The following is a 17,659-nucleotide window of genomic DNA, read 5'->3' as shown; positions in this document are numbered from 1 at the left end:
TAACTAACTCTTTAATGATGCTCACGCCCTAGAAGGAACTGCGGAGGATGACACAAAGCAGTCCCAGACACACCAAGTGGTTTACAGAGAATCCACATAAACTGTCAGCTCCCTTTCCCACTCCCATGCTCCCTACCTTGCCATCTTCTGGAGGACCTTCTGGGGACACAGGAAGGAGGAACAGGGAGCTGGGAAAGGGAGAAACGTGGCAAGGGGAAGAGGGCATTCCCTGTTCAGCCATGGAAAGGCATTAGGTCAGCGCTGTTGGATCTCTGTCCTACATCCAGCTGCTTCTTTTGCCTCTAAAGCTTTACTAATAAATCAAGTCTTTGAGGGAGCAAAACTGCTAGACACTCTCAAACCACTTGTGAAAAATTAGGGTCAGGAGATGTGGGCTGGCTTTTGATGAGCTATTTAACAAGTCCAAATAACCTTTAACATTAACAGATCTGCGATTTCCGCTCTTGCAGACGACAAGCACATGGAGAAAGAAAACACAACAAAACCACCAAGCGATTGTACACAAATTGGATACAAGCAAGTGCCAGCCCTGGGCTCGGAGCTGCACCTCCATCAAGGGGCATCCTCCCAGCAGCTTGACAGGTCACACCTCAGGTAGTAAGGGATGAAATACTAAAAGTTCTAATTAAAGTACAGCACTGACAGCTCAGCTGGCTTCACAGTGCACTCGGATACCAGCCCATCTGATGTAGCTTAGTCTGACTTAATTAAAGGGGGCTCAGAGCTGTATGGCGTGGCAAGCCCCAACTTGGATAAAAAATCCTCTTCCTCAGCCCTCCCAGCTCATCTCAAACAAAACACAGCACCAAAAATCTATGTGCCAACTGAAACATGCAAGGTGAAATCCAAATAAAATTGCAGCATGGATAAATACAGCCCTAGACTACGGGTTTGTGCTAAGTGGCATGAGAAAAAAAAAGTATATTTTTTACAGAAAAAGGTAGGAGAAAAACGTGTGTGATACGCAGTTTAGAATTCAGTGACAATTTACATCTTAAGTTATTAATAACAGTTGCAAAGCACCGTGATAATCTTATTTGAAGTGTTTTTGCAATCTAACCTCCTGAACATAGATGTTGCTAGTTTGACTTCAAAGTTAAATGGCATAACCCATGGTCAGTGGAAAGAAGAATCTGTAAATTCCTTTCTTTGTGCCTTTGGAGAAATTGCTAACATTATGGAGAAGCAGAGAGAAACAGGGAGCAGGAAAAATTTAAAAAGAAAATTCATTTCTACATTGATTAAACTGGATTTGTATAAAGCACTTATAGTAATTGCAAAAAAAAAAGACAAACTTTAAATGAAATATGCAAAAATAAGAAAAAATATTCCAGTTACTGTATAACTGGTTTATACTAAATAGGGTTGGAATACAAGTCCCTATTACTAGCAGCGATACCTTTTTTTAAAAGATAAGATACTGTTCAATTATCTCATGTCACTGATATAGCATCTTTAAAAAGTACTCTGAATTGCTAAAAAACTCAGTTTAAAAGAAATCTTATTTCTCCACCTGCACAAGATTCTCCTCTTCTTCACCACCTTTCGAATAAGCTATCTCAATAATTCACACTTTATCAAAAACCCCACACACTAACCTTCCTGAACATGGATTTGTCAGAGCAATGTCTTGTATGGTTTATGTATGTAACTGACATTTTCTGCATGAAAGTTCACAGAAGGGCACATTAAATTACACCCTGCAGATGCACTGTGCAATAGTCTATGGACTATATGTTCTATTTAAAAAAAAAATAATTTAAAAGTGGGGTAGGAGTGGATACATACAACCCAAGGCACAGATAAATGCTGTTCAATTTATCCACAAAGGGGGAGTTTGATTTTAATATTTTGCCCAAGTGCAGGAAGAATGGAATTAAATTTTTGACAAAATATTTCCTTTCTTGAGGATACATTTGCTAAATCTTGAAGGCATACAGAGCTAACAAAAAATCCCTTAAGAATGCATAAATTAGAAATCTTCCTCCCTCAATTTCATTTAGCTTCTTCTGTTTGATGCATTTTCAGATATAAATTCATGTATGCTACCACCTAAATTTGGTTGGACCATGATTCCACCTACAATACTTAATTTGCTGTGCCTATTTGAGATAGTGGCAGCATGCTCTCTGAAATCAGAAAAGAAAAACACAACGAACACTGGAACCAGGTCCTCCCTCACCAATGGTGGGATAACGTAAAAGTTTCCAAAGGCTATCAAAAATGAGATTATCTCATGGTGTAAATCACTGTGTGGAGTGGAAGTTTAACTTTTTCCACCAGAAGCATTCTAGATACTTTGCGAACCACACACACACTTGTCTTGTGTAAAGTCACTACATGGGGAATACCAGGTACTCATGTGAACCCCTAACTAAGCAGGAGCACAAGTGGCACTGCCTGGCTGCTAGATTGGAGTGTGGGCTGTGCATTTGTACACCTCGATTTACCTTTGCCTTGAGAGAAAGGCAGCCAACCCTGAAACCTGAGGGCCAGATGGGTGTCGTGGAGTGGATTACAGTGCAAAAGTCCGTGGGATGGAGCTGCGTAAGTAGTACAGCTGTGTCCTGAGGGCATCACAGCTGAAGTAGCCAGACCCGTGCTAACAAAGCCGTAATTCTTTCAGCCTGTGAGCTACTGTTCCCATGCAGTGCAGGAGGATGTCTTAGCAGGCTTCCGGCTAGCTTCAAGCTAGCTGAAATGGGAAACTCCTCATTACAAGCCTGTGTGTGCTGTAGACACGTTGTTACAAACTACACCAAATTAAATGTTAGGTTTGTCTGAAAATAATAGGTAAAGACAGTAAAATAATTCCATTTTCTGAGCAGTAGTGGAGAAAAAGCTTTTTCTACCAGCTGATAATGACCTTTTCACTTACTATAGATAATGATATCATACCACGCAAGAACTGACTGCATAAAAACCAAGAACCGGGAAGACTAATTCAGAATACAGAAACTGGTAAAGGGGCCAAGCCAGTGCCTCCTGCAGCGATGGGACAGCATCAGGCCATGGTCTTTTGACAAATTCACAGGCTTAAGGCAACTGTCACCGTTACAGTCATCTCATCTGACCTCCTATTTCACTAGTAACTTTCTGTAACTATCTCCTATTTTCTTTCTGAAAATTGCAACTGCTTTGAAAGCATTTAAGAACTACATCAGAGAAGTAAAGATGTCAAAGATTATTAATTAACACCCTGTAGTTTGCAGTGTCAAAAGCTTGATCAAGCAAAAAGGGTCCTCAGAGTCCCCTTTGATCAAAACTAGGGATGACTTTGCTTCCTAATTCTGGTTGTGAAACTGCAGTGTAACAGGATTGTCTGGGGTTTGACTGTATACCATTCAATAATCTACGTGGCTGTAACTTCAGCTGACAGAGATTTAATGACAGAGCAGCATATTCTACCACTCTTAGACAAAACCATCCTCCAAAACAAAAGAAAAAAGAGAGAGGATAAATACATTGGTTTACTTCATGTATAAGTTACTATTTAAGAGAGTCATTTTTAAGTCTCAAATATTCCTAGCCACTCTTGGTCTGCTTTGGGATGCTCTTAGCTGCATGCCTACCCTTCAACCTTCTCCAACAGACTATCCTGCATAAATAGTTTTTATTGTTAGTTGCCATTTCTTGAACTGCTGAGGAACTCGCTAGTTTTAGCTTCGTAACTAGCTGCTAGTTGTTCTCTCTCTTTCTGACAAATCTCCGTCCTATGGGTTAAAACAAAGTTTCTAAAGCGTTTCCTTTGGTGGAAAAGGAGCACTGGATTGTCTTTCCTCAGCACTCATCAGTAGCTCACCGCAAACAGAAATGTTAGTTTTACACATCAGGTTACATGATAACCTGCTTGTCCCTACACATAAAGGAACAGAGAAAAATGATGGGTGCATGAACCCCAACAAAGTGTGCCAACAAAAAAACCAAAAAAGTGCCACGGCGCCCGTGCCTCAGCTCCTCCTCAGGCTGAGCCATCAGCCATGATGTCCAGGAGTGCCAACCACCTTTGGGTCAATGGGAGAAGCTCTCCGGATCACCCTGCAGATTGAAGGGGTTACTGCCTACAGTGGGGGATTCCTTATGGGATGCCAAGAAGAGTATCTTGTCATTGTACAAGGCATATTATGGGATGTTTGGAGAAAGAACGAGAGAGGGAGGGATCAAGGTGAATTGGGAAACAGCTGTGGGAAACAGCTGTGGTAAACAGAGGGGAAAGGGAGTAAAAGGGACCGGTAGGATGTAAGCAGGCTGGCCAGTACACCTGTGTGACCCATGCCTTGTGTCTGATCACTACAGTCTGCCCTGTCTTCTCAACAAACTCCATTTATAGCTATTTTTCTGGGTGAGAAGCTCTCTCTTCTGAGTGCATGTGTGTGTGTTCACGGTGGTCTGTGTGGCAACGACTGGAATCGGACCACAGGTCCCGTGGTGCCTATTGGCAGGACCTGCTCCACCTGGCTACTGGCTAGCTGTGAGGACATGGAGCTGAAGCAGCTTCACCTCTGTTTGGCTACGGGGTTCAGCAGCTCCCTGACATTACTAATAGGAACCCATAAGTGACAGTCAACCCCCAGTGCACGGTAGAAATTGTGCAGCACGGCCATCAGTGCTGAGAGATACATCAGGGTTTATCAGCTTCCCTTCTCTGACAACAGTTTGCTCATATGCCAATAAATCTGTTACTTAAGGTTTCAGTGAATGATGTTTAAACACATTTTCTGTAGGCATATGCTGGTATATCAAGTTAACTCATTATCTAAAGATGATTTACATAGAAACATGAAGATTTTCAACTGCCAAAATTTGAGCACATTAGCACCAATTCAATATATTTATAAGTAACATATGAATCTAGAGATTCAAGGGTAAATGCAAGGGGATAGAGTTCTGCAGGATCCGTGTCTATAACATTGCTTTACAACCCCATTGAAAGCAACCAGCCATTACCTGGACAGCTGCTAGAGGTAAGGTGAGGTGTTTTTCCCCTCAAAAAAAAAAATTGTTGTTGCATTGTCCTGCAATGTAAACACCAGAACACTCACACAGTGGGTAGATAAAATAAGTTTAAACTTCTGTGAACTCTATCCCCTCATTTGGTAAGTATGATCTAAAAATAAATATGGAATACATATTAAAATTTCTACCAGCTCCACCATCTTCTCTTTACTGAGGACAGTGTATTGAACTACAGTGACTAAATATTTGCAAGACAAATTGCAAACTTGCAGCAGAAAGGACAGAAACAAACTCCAAACATATGGTATTTGGCAAAACCTAGTTGACTTTTGAAGTGGTGAGGAGGGATCTGAAAAAGAAGCAAATCCTATTGTCCAGTCAGTATTTGAGATTTTAAAACTATCAATCTATGTTTCATAGAAATTAATGAATTGTTTTTTTTAAATAAGCCTCCCACCCTATAGACATCATCTATAACATCATTTCTATAGCACTTGTATCTTCAAATCATTGTACAAATAATTAACCTTCACAAGATTACAAATATTTACAAGATGTGTGATAAGGGAAATTACGATTTCAATATTAAGATGTGGAAATTTTGTCACTACATCATACGTAAACTGATAGGCTGTAGGTCAAGGTAGGTGTTAGGTCTAAGACTTGAAGTGCATGATACTGGCATTGGAATCTTCACTTGCCAAATTACTAAGCTCAAACATTGAATCAGAGATCACTTTAGATTGCCAAACTGTATTTACTCTGCAAACAAACTGATTGTGATTTTACTAGTATTTGTAGCCGTGATTCTGTTAGATCTTCAAATGTTCTCCAAGAAAAAAATTGCTATCTAGACCAGATTCATGCAGAACTGAATATATCACATCTGATTTTATGTATTTAAATTAGAAAAGATCTACCACAACTTGGAAAGTCCTTTTTTCTCTCCACTGATCTTCAGAGGAGTTTAGGCTGGCTTGCAGCAATACAAACATCTGTATTTGGTCAAATGAATTCTGCTCCCAGTGCTTATGCAGTTTTGGCTTTCTTGTTGGTTTTTTGTTTGTTTGTATTTTTTTTAAGAGGACTTTAATGTTTCTATTTTACTGAAAAGAGCCATGGCAGGGAGAATGATCCACAAGATGAAATACTTGTTTGTGATTTGAGGTTTAACTTTTAGTCTACGGTCTACCAAAAAATTCTTGCATGACCTCAGAAAAGCTATCTAATCTGTCTGTGACATAGGGGTCTTACTTCTTCCCTACTTTGTAATGGCATTAGGTAAATAAATACATCAACACTTGTGAGGTGTTCAGATATTACTCTATTGGTTGTTGTACAGATATGCTGATAGAGGGGCAATTCCGTAGCTTCAGGAAGACACTCCTTTATCAATTATTCCTGATATTTTTATGAACGTGTTTATCCACAGGGTGAATTACATTTTTCTTACTTATATATAAACCCACGTATATGAAATATTAAATTTTACATGTATATCAGCATAATTTAAATGTATACATTGCAGAAAGGTTTTTGACTTTTCAGCGGTCCGCCACCAAATCAGTTTCTAATGATCTTAATTCAGTACTGTATTTTAATTAATGTTAGATAAGTATGGGTACTGCTTTTTCAAATTAAAGCCCCAGATTAAAATAAGCAATGACTGCATAATTTCTTACTAGTTAATCAGAGTAATTATTATTTGCAGATAAGTTCAGAGTACATCTTTGAGCACTTGTGCACTCAGATTTTCCAAAGCAAAAAATAATCCTTTTTAACAATTATCACACATTCTAATTCTTTCAGGAGATCAGTTACAAAGCATCAAGCAATTGATTTTCAATCCAGCAAAACCATGAGTACCCCTCCCAAAATGTGAAAGGGGAGAATAGGTGGAAGCTTCCCTCTTGTATCAATGACTAAAATATAAGCTTTACCAAATGCCTTGTCTAGCCTTTGCACCCTTGTAGATTCCAGCAAACTTACTCTGTCACAAGTTTTTCTTTTCATCTTCTCCCTTTATGGCACCATTGCACTGCTGATCTATCAACCAGCCACATCCCTCTGCCACTAACCAGTCACTTCTCTGTTTCTTTTTCCCTTTGTGATTCTGCAAAGACCTTTAACTTCATTAGCGACTTCTTCGATGTAAAGATTCTGGTTTTTTTCCAGAGCCTTTGCTTTAAAACTTGTAAGAATACCTGAGACTTGGAGATTTCTGCAATCACAATATTTATACATAAAGTTTACCTCAAAAATGAATGCAAGTAAGTAAAACCCAGAGAAACAGAAAAAGCAGAAAATGGATGAAACTCCCTGAAGACTCTGAGATAATAATTTTTCTCTCTTCCTCCCTACACTACACACCAGGGCCTGAATGGCACATCACCCTGAGGAAGACCTCAGCAGGTGGTAGGACCTCAGAGGCCAAGTCAAGATGAAAGAATAAGAGCAATTACATGCCCTAAAAACCTAAACCATAAACCAGAGACTCCTGCAACAAGAAATGCAGCACCAGCACAAGCGTAGCAGGCAACATCCTTACTCCTACATCCTCTCCAGAAAGTTTCCCAGAGGAACCGATGGAGCATCCAGCCCCAGAGTAGAGCTGGGAGATTGGAAGAGCGAGGAAGAGGGTGTCCATCCATGCGGCGTGGTGGACACGATCGCTGCCTGCTATAGCCACTGTGTCTGAAATGAGCCCAGGCCAAGGCTAGGTTACCAAAGCAGTGTGCTTTTGCCAGCCTGACGCAGTAAAAAATTCGCAAGTCAGGCTACCAGAAGGAAAGAGAATACGTAAAAGTGGTAGCTAGTTCAAGAAAAAAGCAAGCAGTTCCAGCTAAAAATGATAGCTAGTTCAAGGAAATTTCCAGGTGACATATTTTTATTTTCTTCCTGATTTTGAGACTTTTAAGTACAAAGAGACACTTTTTAAAGAGATGTAATGTAAGGTCATTCCTCACTGCCTTCTCTAATGGCTGGTGAAAAGTAGACAACGGGAGTATTTGTTTCCGTACTGATCTTTTTGCTGCCTCTCTTTTTGCTTTGTTGTAAGGCTGCTGTGGACACAGCTATTTTTTTCTTTTTCTACCTCTTTTATTTAAAGATGCCCTCAAGGCTTCCCACACGCCCTGCTACGCAAACGCTCACACGGAGCTCACCAGCAGGGCTGCCATGGGCAGCAAGAGCAGCAAGCTCCGCTTCCACAGCCACCAGCCACGTGCTGTCCCTTCGAAGGCAGCAAAACTATGCTTCTCGCTTTCTGTAGGAACGTCAACAGCGTAGTGGTTTCTTCAGGCTTTTGGGTTTGAGGTTTTTTCTGTGAGGGGTTTGTTCTAACTGGAGGAGAGAACGGCAAGGGAAGTCACACGTGATTTGAAGCCTCTGCGTTTTCTTGCCTCAGTAGATAAGATAAACTCAGCTTTCTCATTATGTGCATGTGCCTGGCTATATGTTATTTTCCATACTAAGTCCAGGTTTGGCAGAAAGGAATCACAAAGACTGATAATGAAGCATTTTGTCAATGGTAAAACCTTCATTAGGCCCAAGTGGAGGGAAAAAACTACACACAAAACCCCACTAGCTAATGCTTAAGTAACAAATGCCACCAAGTGCCCATTTTCTGAACAACTCTTTTCAGCTGAATGTTCTTTACAACTGTAATCCTCAGGAAACAGACCCATCAAGTCTTCTGATTTAGTGCTATTTATCCATGGGCAGACTCATTATCAACTGGCTAGATTACACCCTGCAGTAGATACTGTCTAAATAATGAGAAAAAATTCTAAGTTAGTGATGAACTTCAAGTGCTTCAAAAATCACTCAAGAAACTCTTGCAATAAATGGCAGACGTTTTAGGAATTTTAGTCCATCATATGATTTAAATTTAATAGTGTTATTTCTGTCACTGTTGTATTAAGCCTCAAGCTGACAGCTGTTTGAACATGGGAAATAGGAAAAAAGCGACCTGTTTTAGGTTTTGTCGTGTCTTATTTTACAACTTTATGGATAACAGTATGTGTGCTGTCTACTTGGTAATGTTGAAGCTCTGTAGTTTTATTCTGATAGTCCATGTGGAAAATATTCGGAAAACTAAAGACCAAAAGTTTGTAAAACAGTTTGATTAAAGTTTTTTATGTTAAGATACTAAATAACATTTTCGGAATATAACAAATATCTTAAAGCCTCTTTGTCTTTTTCTTCTTTTCTTTTACTCTTGGCCAGAGTCCACCGATGACAGTTTTGGAACAAATCAGAACCCACTCAGGGAGTCTGCCTAGAAGCACTAAATTTCTGCAAGATTCAGCTATACTTCATAGCAGGCAAGGTATCAAAGCAACCAGAGCAGTGTTACATCTACTGCCCGACAGCAAGCATGAAGTGACAGAGGTAAATATATATTATTTTTAAGAAGGGCAAAGGCCCAAAAACTGCAATTCTAAGTTTAAGTAGGGTAAAATACCTCTGTCTTACCCTTATTTTTAATCAGAAGAGTGACAGAAAGTTAAAAAGATAAGATCTTGCTACAATTATTTAATGTATGTTCATAATTTATCCATATATAAAATACAAAAATAAGGTACCAAGATTTTGTCGAAGCACGCAGTTAAAGTGCATAAGATAGCCATTTTTGATTTCAAGTGGTATAACCATATGAAATGTAGCTCTTGCAGTTACTTCCTTCCTACTCTCTTAAAATCATTACATTTTATGTTTTTTTCTGTTTCCCGGAGTAGCAAAAGTCCTTGTTTCTCTTTTGTTTAAATGTTATTCCATTAATGACCCAATGAATCAAGGCATAAATACAGTGTTCCTCTTCTTTCTTTTTAAAGAATAGCAGTTGCATTTGATTTGCAGAGGATAGATAAACATCTCCAGGATCACTTAAAATTCATGCTTGATTGCTAATTTTTAAGATAATTTTCCTTTTTTGTGTGTGTTTTAATTTTAAATTATAGGTAACACATCTGACTCAAAGTCTGTTGTTTTAAAATGCTCCTTAGTAAATAGAAATGTACAGTTTGCTCCTATACGTGCTTCATTTCCAGATTTTCTCCTCTTCATCCCACTTCCCCAGGCTTCAGAGTACCCATCTCCATGGCAACACTCAATAAGATTGGTGGGTGGTGTTATCACAGCAGGCTTCCCCACAGAAGGTCTCAGCCTTATGGATTATTTATGAACTTGCATGACAGTACCAGACCCACTGAAATACTTCTTGAGCAAGTTTTCTTGTCTCTGGAAGCCAGTGATTCAAAGCAGGGCATCCTCACCGCGGTCAGCACCCAAGAGTAGAGAGTTGAGGCAAAATACCACGAAGGTGGTCACTCACCCATCCCCAGAGCTGCCTTGCCCCTGCCTGCCAACTTCTCTTACCCCAGATGAACACCTAATGACATAGGCCATAAATCGTGTTACGTATGCCAATCAATGAAATTGGAAACTTGTGGCTATTTCAGTTCTACCATGACTAAATAGTTGATATAACTGATACTGTTGTTGGGAGTTGCTATTGCAGATACACTGCGGTAGTTCTGTGTCTCTGAGTTAGTTCCCGGAAAAAATTAGCAGTTTGGTTTTGGCACTATATTTTCTTCGCCTCATTTCTTTCCTAAAACTTCGGTATATTTTTTAGCTAAGGTTGTTGCATTTACGCTGTATTAACGCAAATAGCACATAGCAATTTTTTGAAAGGATCACTTTAATAGCAGATCATTTCTTTAAAATAATAGAGTGCTTTGGATAAATGCAATTTTTAGCAAAAGATATAGGGTTATAAGGGCCTATGATATGCAACCACTTCATCCAATCATTTTTATAAATTTATCAAGATCCATCATAGAGCATGACAGATTTTCCTAAGAAAGAAAAAAGTTGTTTTAGCTCTCAAATAGGCATTTGTGTGTTTTTTTTAACATAGACAATACTCAAGATTTAATCGTTGTGATTTATCTTCCTAGCTATCCGTGTATTTATAATGTATACATATGAACCCTAACTGGTCATTATAAGCTTCCTTTATGATCAGTAAGAAGTAGGAAATGTTGAGGCACAATTCATCAGATCCATTATCAAAATCTGCTCAAAGAGTATATTAATTGTACTCTAAGCAACATAAGCATCATCAGGAATCCACAGCGTAGTTCAGTCAGCTTTTTGGAGAAGAGCAGTTCAGATGCTCCTCTCCAAAAAGAAGGGTTTCAGATCAGTCAGTGAAGATGTTACCATCTTTATCTCACTCTTCCTCCTTCCTCACACACAATCCATCCCTAATTAATGTAAAATGCTCCAGATTAGAAGAACTCTATCATTTACAATGCTGAAGCTGACTCAATTTATTTGGAAATAACTTGGTGGGTGCAGTTAGACAATTGATTGGAGGAGGCAGTATGAAACAATGTCTGGTCTTGATACAGAAAGGAAAATGGAAAAATAAAGAGAATTCAGAGAAGAAGGAAGCCAAAATCACAGGATGTAGGAACCACATTAAAAATACTACTAGGAACCACATTAAAAATACTACCTTGACAGAAACTTTGTCATTCATCTTCCTTGGATACAAATTTGTAGCTGCAGACTGGGAGAGAACACGGAGATATTTAAGATATTGCTGAAGAGACTTGGCCAAGTTCACATCATTTTCCAGATCGTAATTTCTTTCATTATCTGCATTCTGTCCTAAAGTCCTGCACAGCAAAAGCAAGGAAAGGAAAGTTACCAGCCTGTAAAACATACAAAATGCCCACCTAAAAAGGCACTGCAAACCACTGAAGTTAGTTCCATACCTGATATAAAAGTCACTCAAAAGCTTCGCAACCACAAAAGTATAGAAAATTCAATGTTTCAGCAAAAGCAGTCAAAAAATCTTGCACTATTAACAATTTATTGCATGAATCAAAGTTAATGATCCAACAGTAAATCAAATAAAATGTCTACATCAAGGCAAAGCCATATTCAGAAGAAAAGAAAAAGCTTGAAAAAAGAAAATATGCATGATTAAATTGCACCCCAAAGAAATATGAGATGGTTTTAAGATTTTAAAAAATTGCTGGATGATGATGAGATTCAACATCAATTTGGCCCTGCACCAATTTACAGAATACAGCAAGACTACTGGATGTGCAGAAATAACTGAGCAAGTTAGCTCCAGCAAACAGCTTAAAAAGGGAATAATAAGATGGAATAAGTATCTCTTCTCATCTTCTCATGTGTCTGGGATTCACCGAATACCAGTGTTTCCTGACTGATTTGCACAGATCTTTGTGATGTTTGCAAAGAAAAGCTAAAAATGTGATTAAACAGCAGTGTAGAGGTGTTTATATGGGATTCAGAGCACTGTGTGCAATGAATCTGAATTATTACTGGCTCTCATCTATCTCAACAACATGTCAATGATGATGATAATTTAAATGTCAACACCAGTAACTATTTCATTCCTTGTGCAAGAAAGCAAAGAGAGGGTTCCCAGTCTGCTTCCTTCCCTATGATTGACACGATGTTTTGAGGGAAATCACCTTTTTGGTGTCACCATTTCCTACCCACATGCCCACACACTTCTTAAGTGAACAACTCCAGGTGGAAGAGCTTTCCAGCTCAGGGAGATGAGGCATCGTTTGACTTTCAACATGTTCATGTCACTGTAAGCAAGATTTTATTCTACCAGCCCACGTCATGGTGCCTATGTAGGGGCACAGCTTGAGAGAGTACCATTATGTCATTTTCCAAACCTTGGGTTTAATTAAATTACTTTATGTGCAAAGTAACAGACTTCCTTCCCTGCTCACAGTTGTATCAAATGCAAGTCCCAAATAATGTAATACTAATAAATGTAATTAATAATCTAATTTACTATGGTGGCATGGCAACCAGTAATGCTCACAGGGTTGCTCACTTTGAAGTATCAGAAAAACCCTCCACCTCTCCCCAGTATAAAACAACCAGCTACCCATCAGGTATACAAACTCTAGGAAAATGAAGGTTTACTGCACAGAACACTATAGTGATCTTGATATAATTCACCACAAATCCTGCTTTCTTCTCATGCTGTTCATATTTTTCTCTTATTCCAGAGCTCTAAATTCTGCCTGATGGTGGGGGGTGGACATGCAGGTAACATCATCCACCTCCTTTGCAACTTAAAGCCAGGCTAAAACTGTCCTGCAGTTTTCGGAAGAGCTGGGCGGTATGATTTCTGCTTCAATAGAGATGAACTAATCCAAAGAGGCTCTCATCATAGAAAGTACCCAGTTTCAAACACTCATCTTTCATTCATCAATTAATTCCAACACCTATCTTCTCCTTCCTTCACTAACTTGGAAAAGAAAGGGAAAATGGAAATACCAGACCAAATTCTGCCCCGAGGATTTCCACTGGAGCTAATGGGAACTGAATGCAGAGATAAAAGATGGTACTTAGGTTAGCTTTTCAAGCCATTATTTACAGTATATAATCACTCACACTGGTGGTAGAAGCAAAATCTGGGGTCTAAGATTTCTCATTTTTCTTATGGAGACAGTAATTGCACTCAAGTTGTGTTTAAATTCCACATTAGAAGTAATATTTTATGCTATAAACTTTTAAACATTTAAAATGTGAAAGTCTAACAAAGCATTACATTTCATTTGATGACAACTTGAAAAAAATTCTATGAATACATCTGAAAGTTTTTAAAAATTTTTGTAGTTCACTGGTATTTCACTGTTGTTCACCTTGTTAACACAGAAAGTCAAATGCATTAAATGAGCTGGCATTGCAACTGATTTAAAATATTTCTTTTAAATTTGACGAAGTCATATTAGAAAATGGATGAAAGACAAATATAAAAGCACCTGGTGAGGAGGAGAAATGACTGTCAGCTAAGTTCTTGTTGTGCACTTATTTGGAAGTATTTTCAGTTTTAATTTGTTCTGAAACAGACTTTGCACACAATGAACTTTAGGGTATAAAGACAATGACAAATATAAATATTCATCCAGAGAAATAATTATGTATTTTCTACAAAAAATAGTGCTTTAGAAGCTTTTGTGTGGAAATATCTAAATCACTACACCTCAGATATTTCTAGGATGTTCTCAATTAATAGATCCCATGCTTTTTAGAATAAAGTTTCTCCCTTTTAAATGCTGTGAGAATCATATTACTGACTTAATGATGGTTTTATTATAGAAATAATGTTAGAACCTATTTCATACATTGAAGTTTGCTGGAAACATTTGTGGTTTTGCCTAATTGCACCAATGAACACAACTGACATTTATTCCCTGTGTGCAGAATGGACTTCTTTCCTTTATCTTGGATCCTCTTTCAAGAGTGGGGTTTTTTTGAAATTTAATAAGGGCCCAGGAAATACCATGTACACTTCAGTTAGCCACCAAAGAAAGAACTTTCATCTTGAAATCAAGCTCCCGGTTTCAGCATTTTTTTAAGATGAAATCTGTGTCTTCTGTTCCATCAGATTTCATACACACTAATTTAGCCTAAGTCAATTTACCTTTCAAGTGTCTCAGTCTATTTTCTTGCTCTCACTAGCTCTGTGGGGATTAATGACTCATTAGTATGACTTCATATTGTCTTATTACACACGTTACCCTTAATAAAAGGTCTTCCTGACATAATGTTTCTTTGATAATTAGATATCTACACTAAGTTGCTTTTTTAGTTATTTCATTATTATCTGAAAAGATTTTAGCAAGTGCATTGAGCACACTGAGCGTATAGCAAACTCGATCAGAATCTACAAGACGGCAGAGAAAAAGTTCCTACTGTTCTCTGACCTACAGAATATATTGCAAATGGACAACCAGAAAAATCAATTAATGCTTTATACTGTTGGCACATAAGATAACGCTTTCAGAAGCACAGCTTGGTAACTTCAGAAAATCTATCCACAATAGGAACTGCTATAAGTAGAAGACATTTGAAATTCTGATGTTCCTAAAATGTCGATACACAAAATGGGTTATTTTTTTTAATGTATAGTTCTAGTTAAAAATGCAAAACAGCTCAAACCTGATCACAACAGGAACTCCTAAAAATGATCATCTGTTCTCAGTCTAAAACCTAAATAATTTCTTATCTTCTTATACATTTTATTTTTATATAGCTATGAATCTGGAACACTGCAGAATACAGTCTTGATCTCATGGAAATCTGGCCTATTTTATCTTACTCTCATGAATAAAAGTTTCAGAAACACTAATTTAAAAAAAAAAAACAAAACCCCACAATATATTCAAATCTATTTCTGATACCATGTACAGAGAATAATCCATACAGTAATGGCATTTTGTGTATCTAAGCAGTGAAAACATGTTTATGGATTCAACCACATGCTTTTATCACTGTTATGATGATCTATAGACCAGTATCTCCTTTAGAAGATACTTCTACCTTGCTGTACTCCTGAAATGTATGGTGCTGTGATTTTAAGGACAGCTTTTACATCAGCAAAGATGTGAAATACAGGGTAAAATTCTATTAATTAAATCAAAATAAACCGAGGCAAACACAGCTGAAGCTGCTGGGCAATATCAAATACACAGCATTTTTATTTCCATAAAAAAGAAATCTAGAAAAGCAATGGTTCTGCAGTATATGCAAACCCCATACTGCAGTATACGAAGATCTGAAGTCCAACGTTCAATATCTTGCCCATCAAGAATAGAAGCTCAAGCTTTGTCCTACTAAGAAAAATGTTTTCTAAAAAAAAGCACTTACTTTCAATTTTATTAATTTTTAGGTTACGTTTCTTAAAATTATGTAGGAGAATGCAAATTTAGCATTTTTAATATTCATAAAATTTTATGCATTTTAAAATTTCCTTCTGGGGTTTGTGTGGTTGGGCTGCACTTAAAAGCCTGTGGGACAGAAGGACAGAATAGACCAGGTAAAAGAGTGTATTTATATGTGTATTTGTATATGAAGATGCATTATATGTATATAATTGCAGGTCCTACATCCATATCACTCTACAGAATTATAGATGTTGTGTCTCTTGCTACCAGTAACCACTAAGTCCCCTCTCAATATCTTTCAAGCCATGAGGAAAATGACTTGTATAATGTAAAGAATAGATAGAAATGTCCCAAGATTTTCTGTCATGGGAATTTGCATGAATCTCTCCTTCCTGGACAAACATTGCAACTAAAGTGGAGAATCTATGGACTTTGAATCAATTACAGCTATGTTTTGGAAGAATATGAGTTTGAAAATATAATATGTGTTTCCAAATGTAATTAGACGCTCAGAATGTCACTCAATGCTTCTTTTTGCTGGCTTATTCCAGAATAAAATGTTTCCTGTGGATGAGCTACTGTATACGTCTGCCTTTTTAAGCTAGTCATAAGTAGGGCTGGCTGAACTGACTCTAGGCACTGCATAAACTGGATAAAAGACCTGATGTTTTGAATTCTGAAACCAATATTAGCAATAGAAGCCGTATTTTCTTAACTTGATGATAATCAGAAGAACAGGGTTGAGGGATTTCATTCATTCTGTCTGCTGTTTTCCTACTGCTGTTTTCAGTGCTGCTGTACGACTGGTTTCCCGTTGCCGCACAGATAGTGGGTTTGGTAATGTGTTTAATTCCGCTTCAGTGCCAACCTATTTCTCATCATTTGCAAACCCTCCCAAAAACCTACCAGGCAAAACCACCACTGAAGACTTACCTTCCTGTGTCAGATCCTTCAGGTGCGAATATATCAGGGCGTCTGTTGTGGATTTTGTGAACAGTTGAGAGTTCCTGACCAATAACATGCTGTGTATAATCATCTCGCCAGGTAAAACCTGATAAATAATGAAAAAAAAAAAAGAAGCAAACAAAAAAAGAAGCAAAACCACTATTTAATAACTTGAAAGTTTGGCAAAAGTGTGTCCTATATAAACAACAACAACAGGAAAAAAAAAAAAAGAAAAAGAAAAAAGGAAGCTTTGTTCAATTGGGACCCAAAAGTGAATTACAGATTCTTCTCTTCTGTATGAAATTTTGTTAGTCAAATTTTCCTTATGATGGAAGGAAGACAGAAGATGATGTGAGGAAATTTTGAAAGACTTTCTCTTAGCAGAATTTTAGCGAGGTACAAACTAGCTTTAGTAGATGAAAAAAGGTTACTTTGGACAGCTATGGAAAAGAGTTCTCTCACTAGCTGGTATGTATTGAAAGGTTACTTCACGTCTTCTCCCTCTCTCTTTTCTTCTTGAAACTATGTTTTTAGAATATTAGGGAGCTTGTACTACAGTGGAAATAAGTACTTTGAATTTTGCATATGGAGGTCAATTTATATTATCTTTACATTTAAACGTTGTGACAAGGAACGTTAAAACAAGGGGGAAGTGCAACTATGAAGGCAAAATCCAGTGATTACTCATTAATTACATGCACTGCCTATCTCATAATAATTATACTTGAAATAATGATATAACTCTAAACATAATTGTTACCCAATTTGTAGATTTTAGATGTTACGGTAACGCTTTAGTTCATAGAACTTGCCCATGCAATTATCTGTAATTATCTAATAACTAAATATCCCATAATTGAAGCGAATTTCTGCTTTTATGCCATGCGCGGTAAAACACCACAAAAGCCTTCAAAGGAATATTGATAAAAGTTCCAGATATGTTTATGCTGCTAATATCTTCCTGTAAGAAATCACCTAAAGAAAAATCCTCTCTAGCACCA

General features: G+C 37.7%; 1 protein-coding gene across 1 annotated transcript in view; it reads right to left on the bottom strand.

Annotated features, from left to right (window-relative positions):
* The window catches only part of PTPRN2 (protein tyrosine phosphatase receptor type N2), a gene marked incomplete at its 3' end in the record, with an annotated part of 669,211 nt that overhangs the window by 413,601 nt on the left and 237,951 nt on the right, over positions 1 to 17,659 (bottom strand). The window contains exons 4-5 of the mRNA XM_081996867.1: positions 16,647 to 16,764; positions 11,504 to 11,666 (exon numbers count right to left, since the gene is read on the bottom strand). Of these exons, the coding sequence (XP_081852993.1) occupies positions 11,504 to 11,666; positions 16,647 to 16,764 (281 nt within the window). The remainder of the gene's footprint in view (positions 1 to 11,503; positions 11,667 to 16,646; positions 16,765 to 17,659) is intronic.

The sequence above is a fragment of the Phaethon aethereus genome, assembly GCF_964289735.1.
Source record: "Phaethon aethereus genome assembly, chromosome: 2".
Taxonomy (NCBI): Eukaryota; Metazoa; Chordata; class Aves; order Phaethontiformes; family Phaethontidae; genus Phaethon; species Phaethon aethereus.
This window is presented reverse-complemented; position numbering and strand designations above follow the sequence as displayed.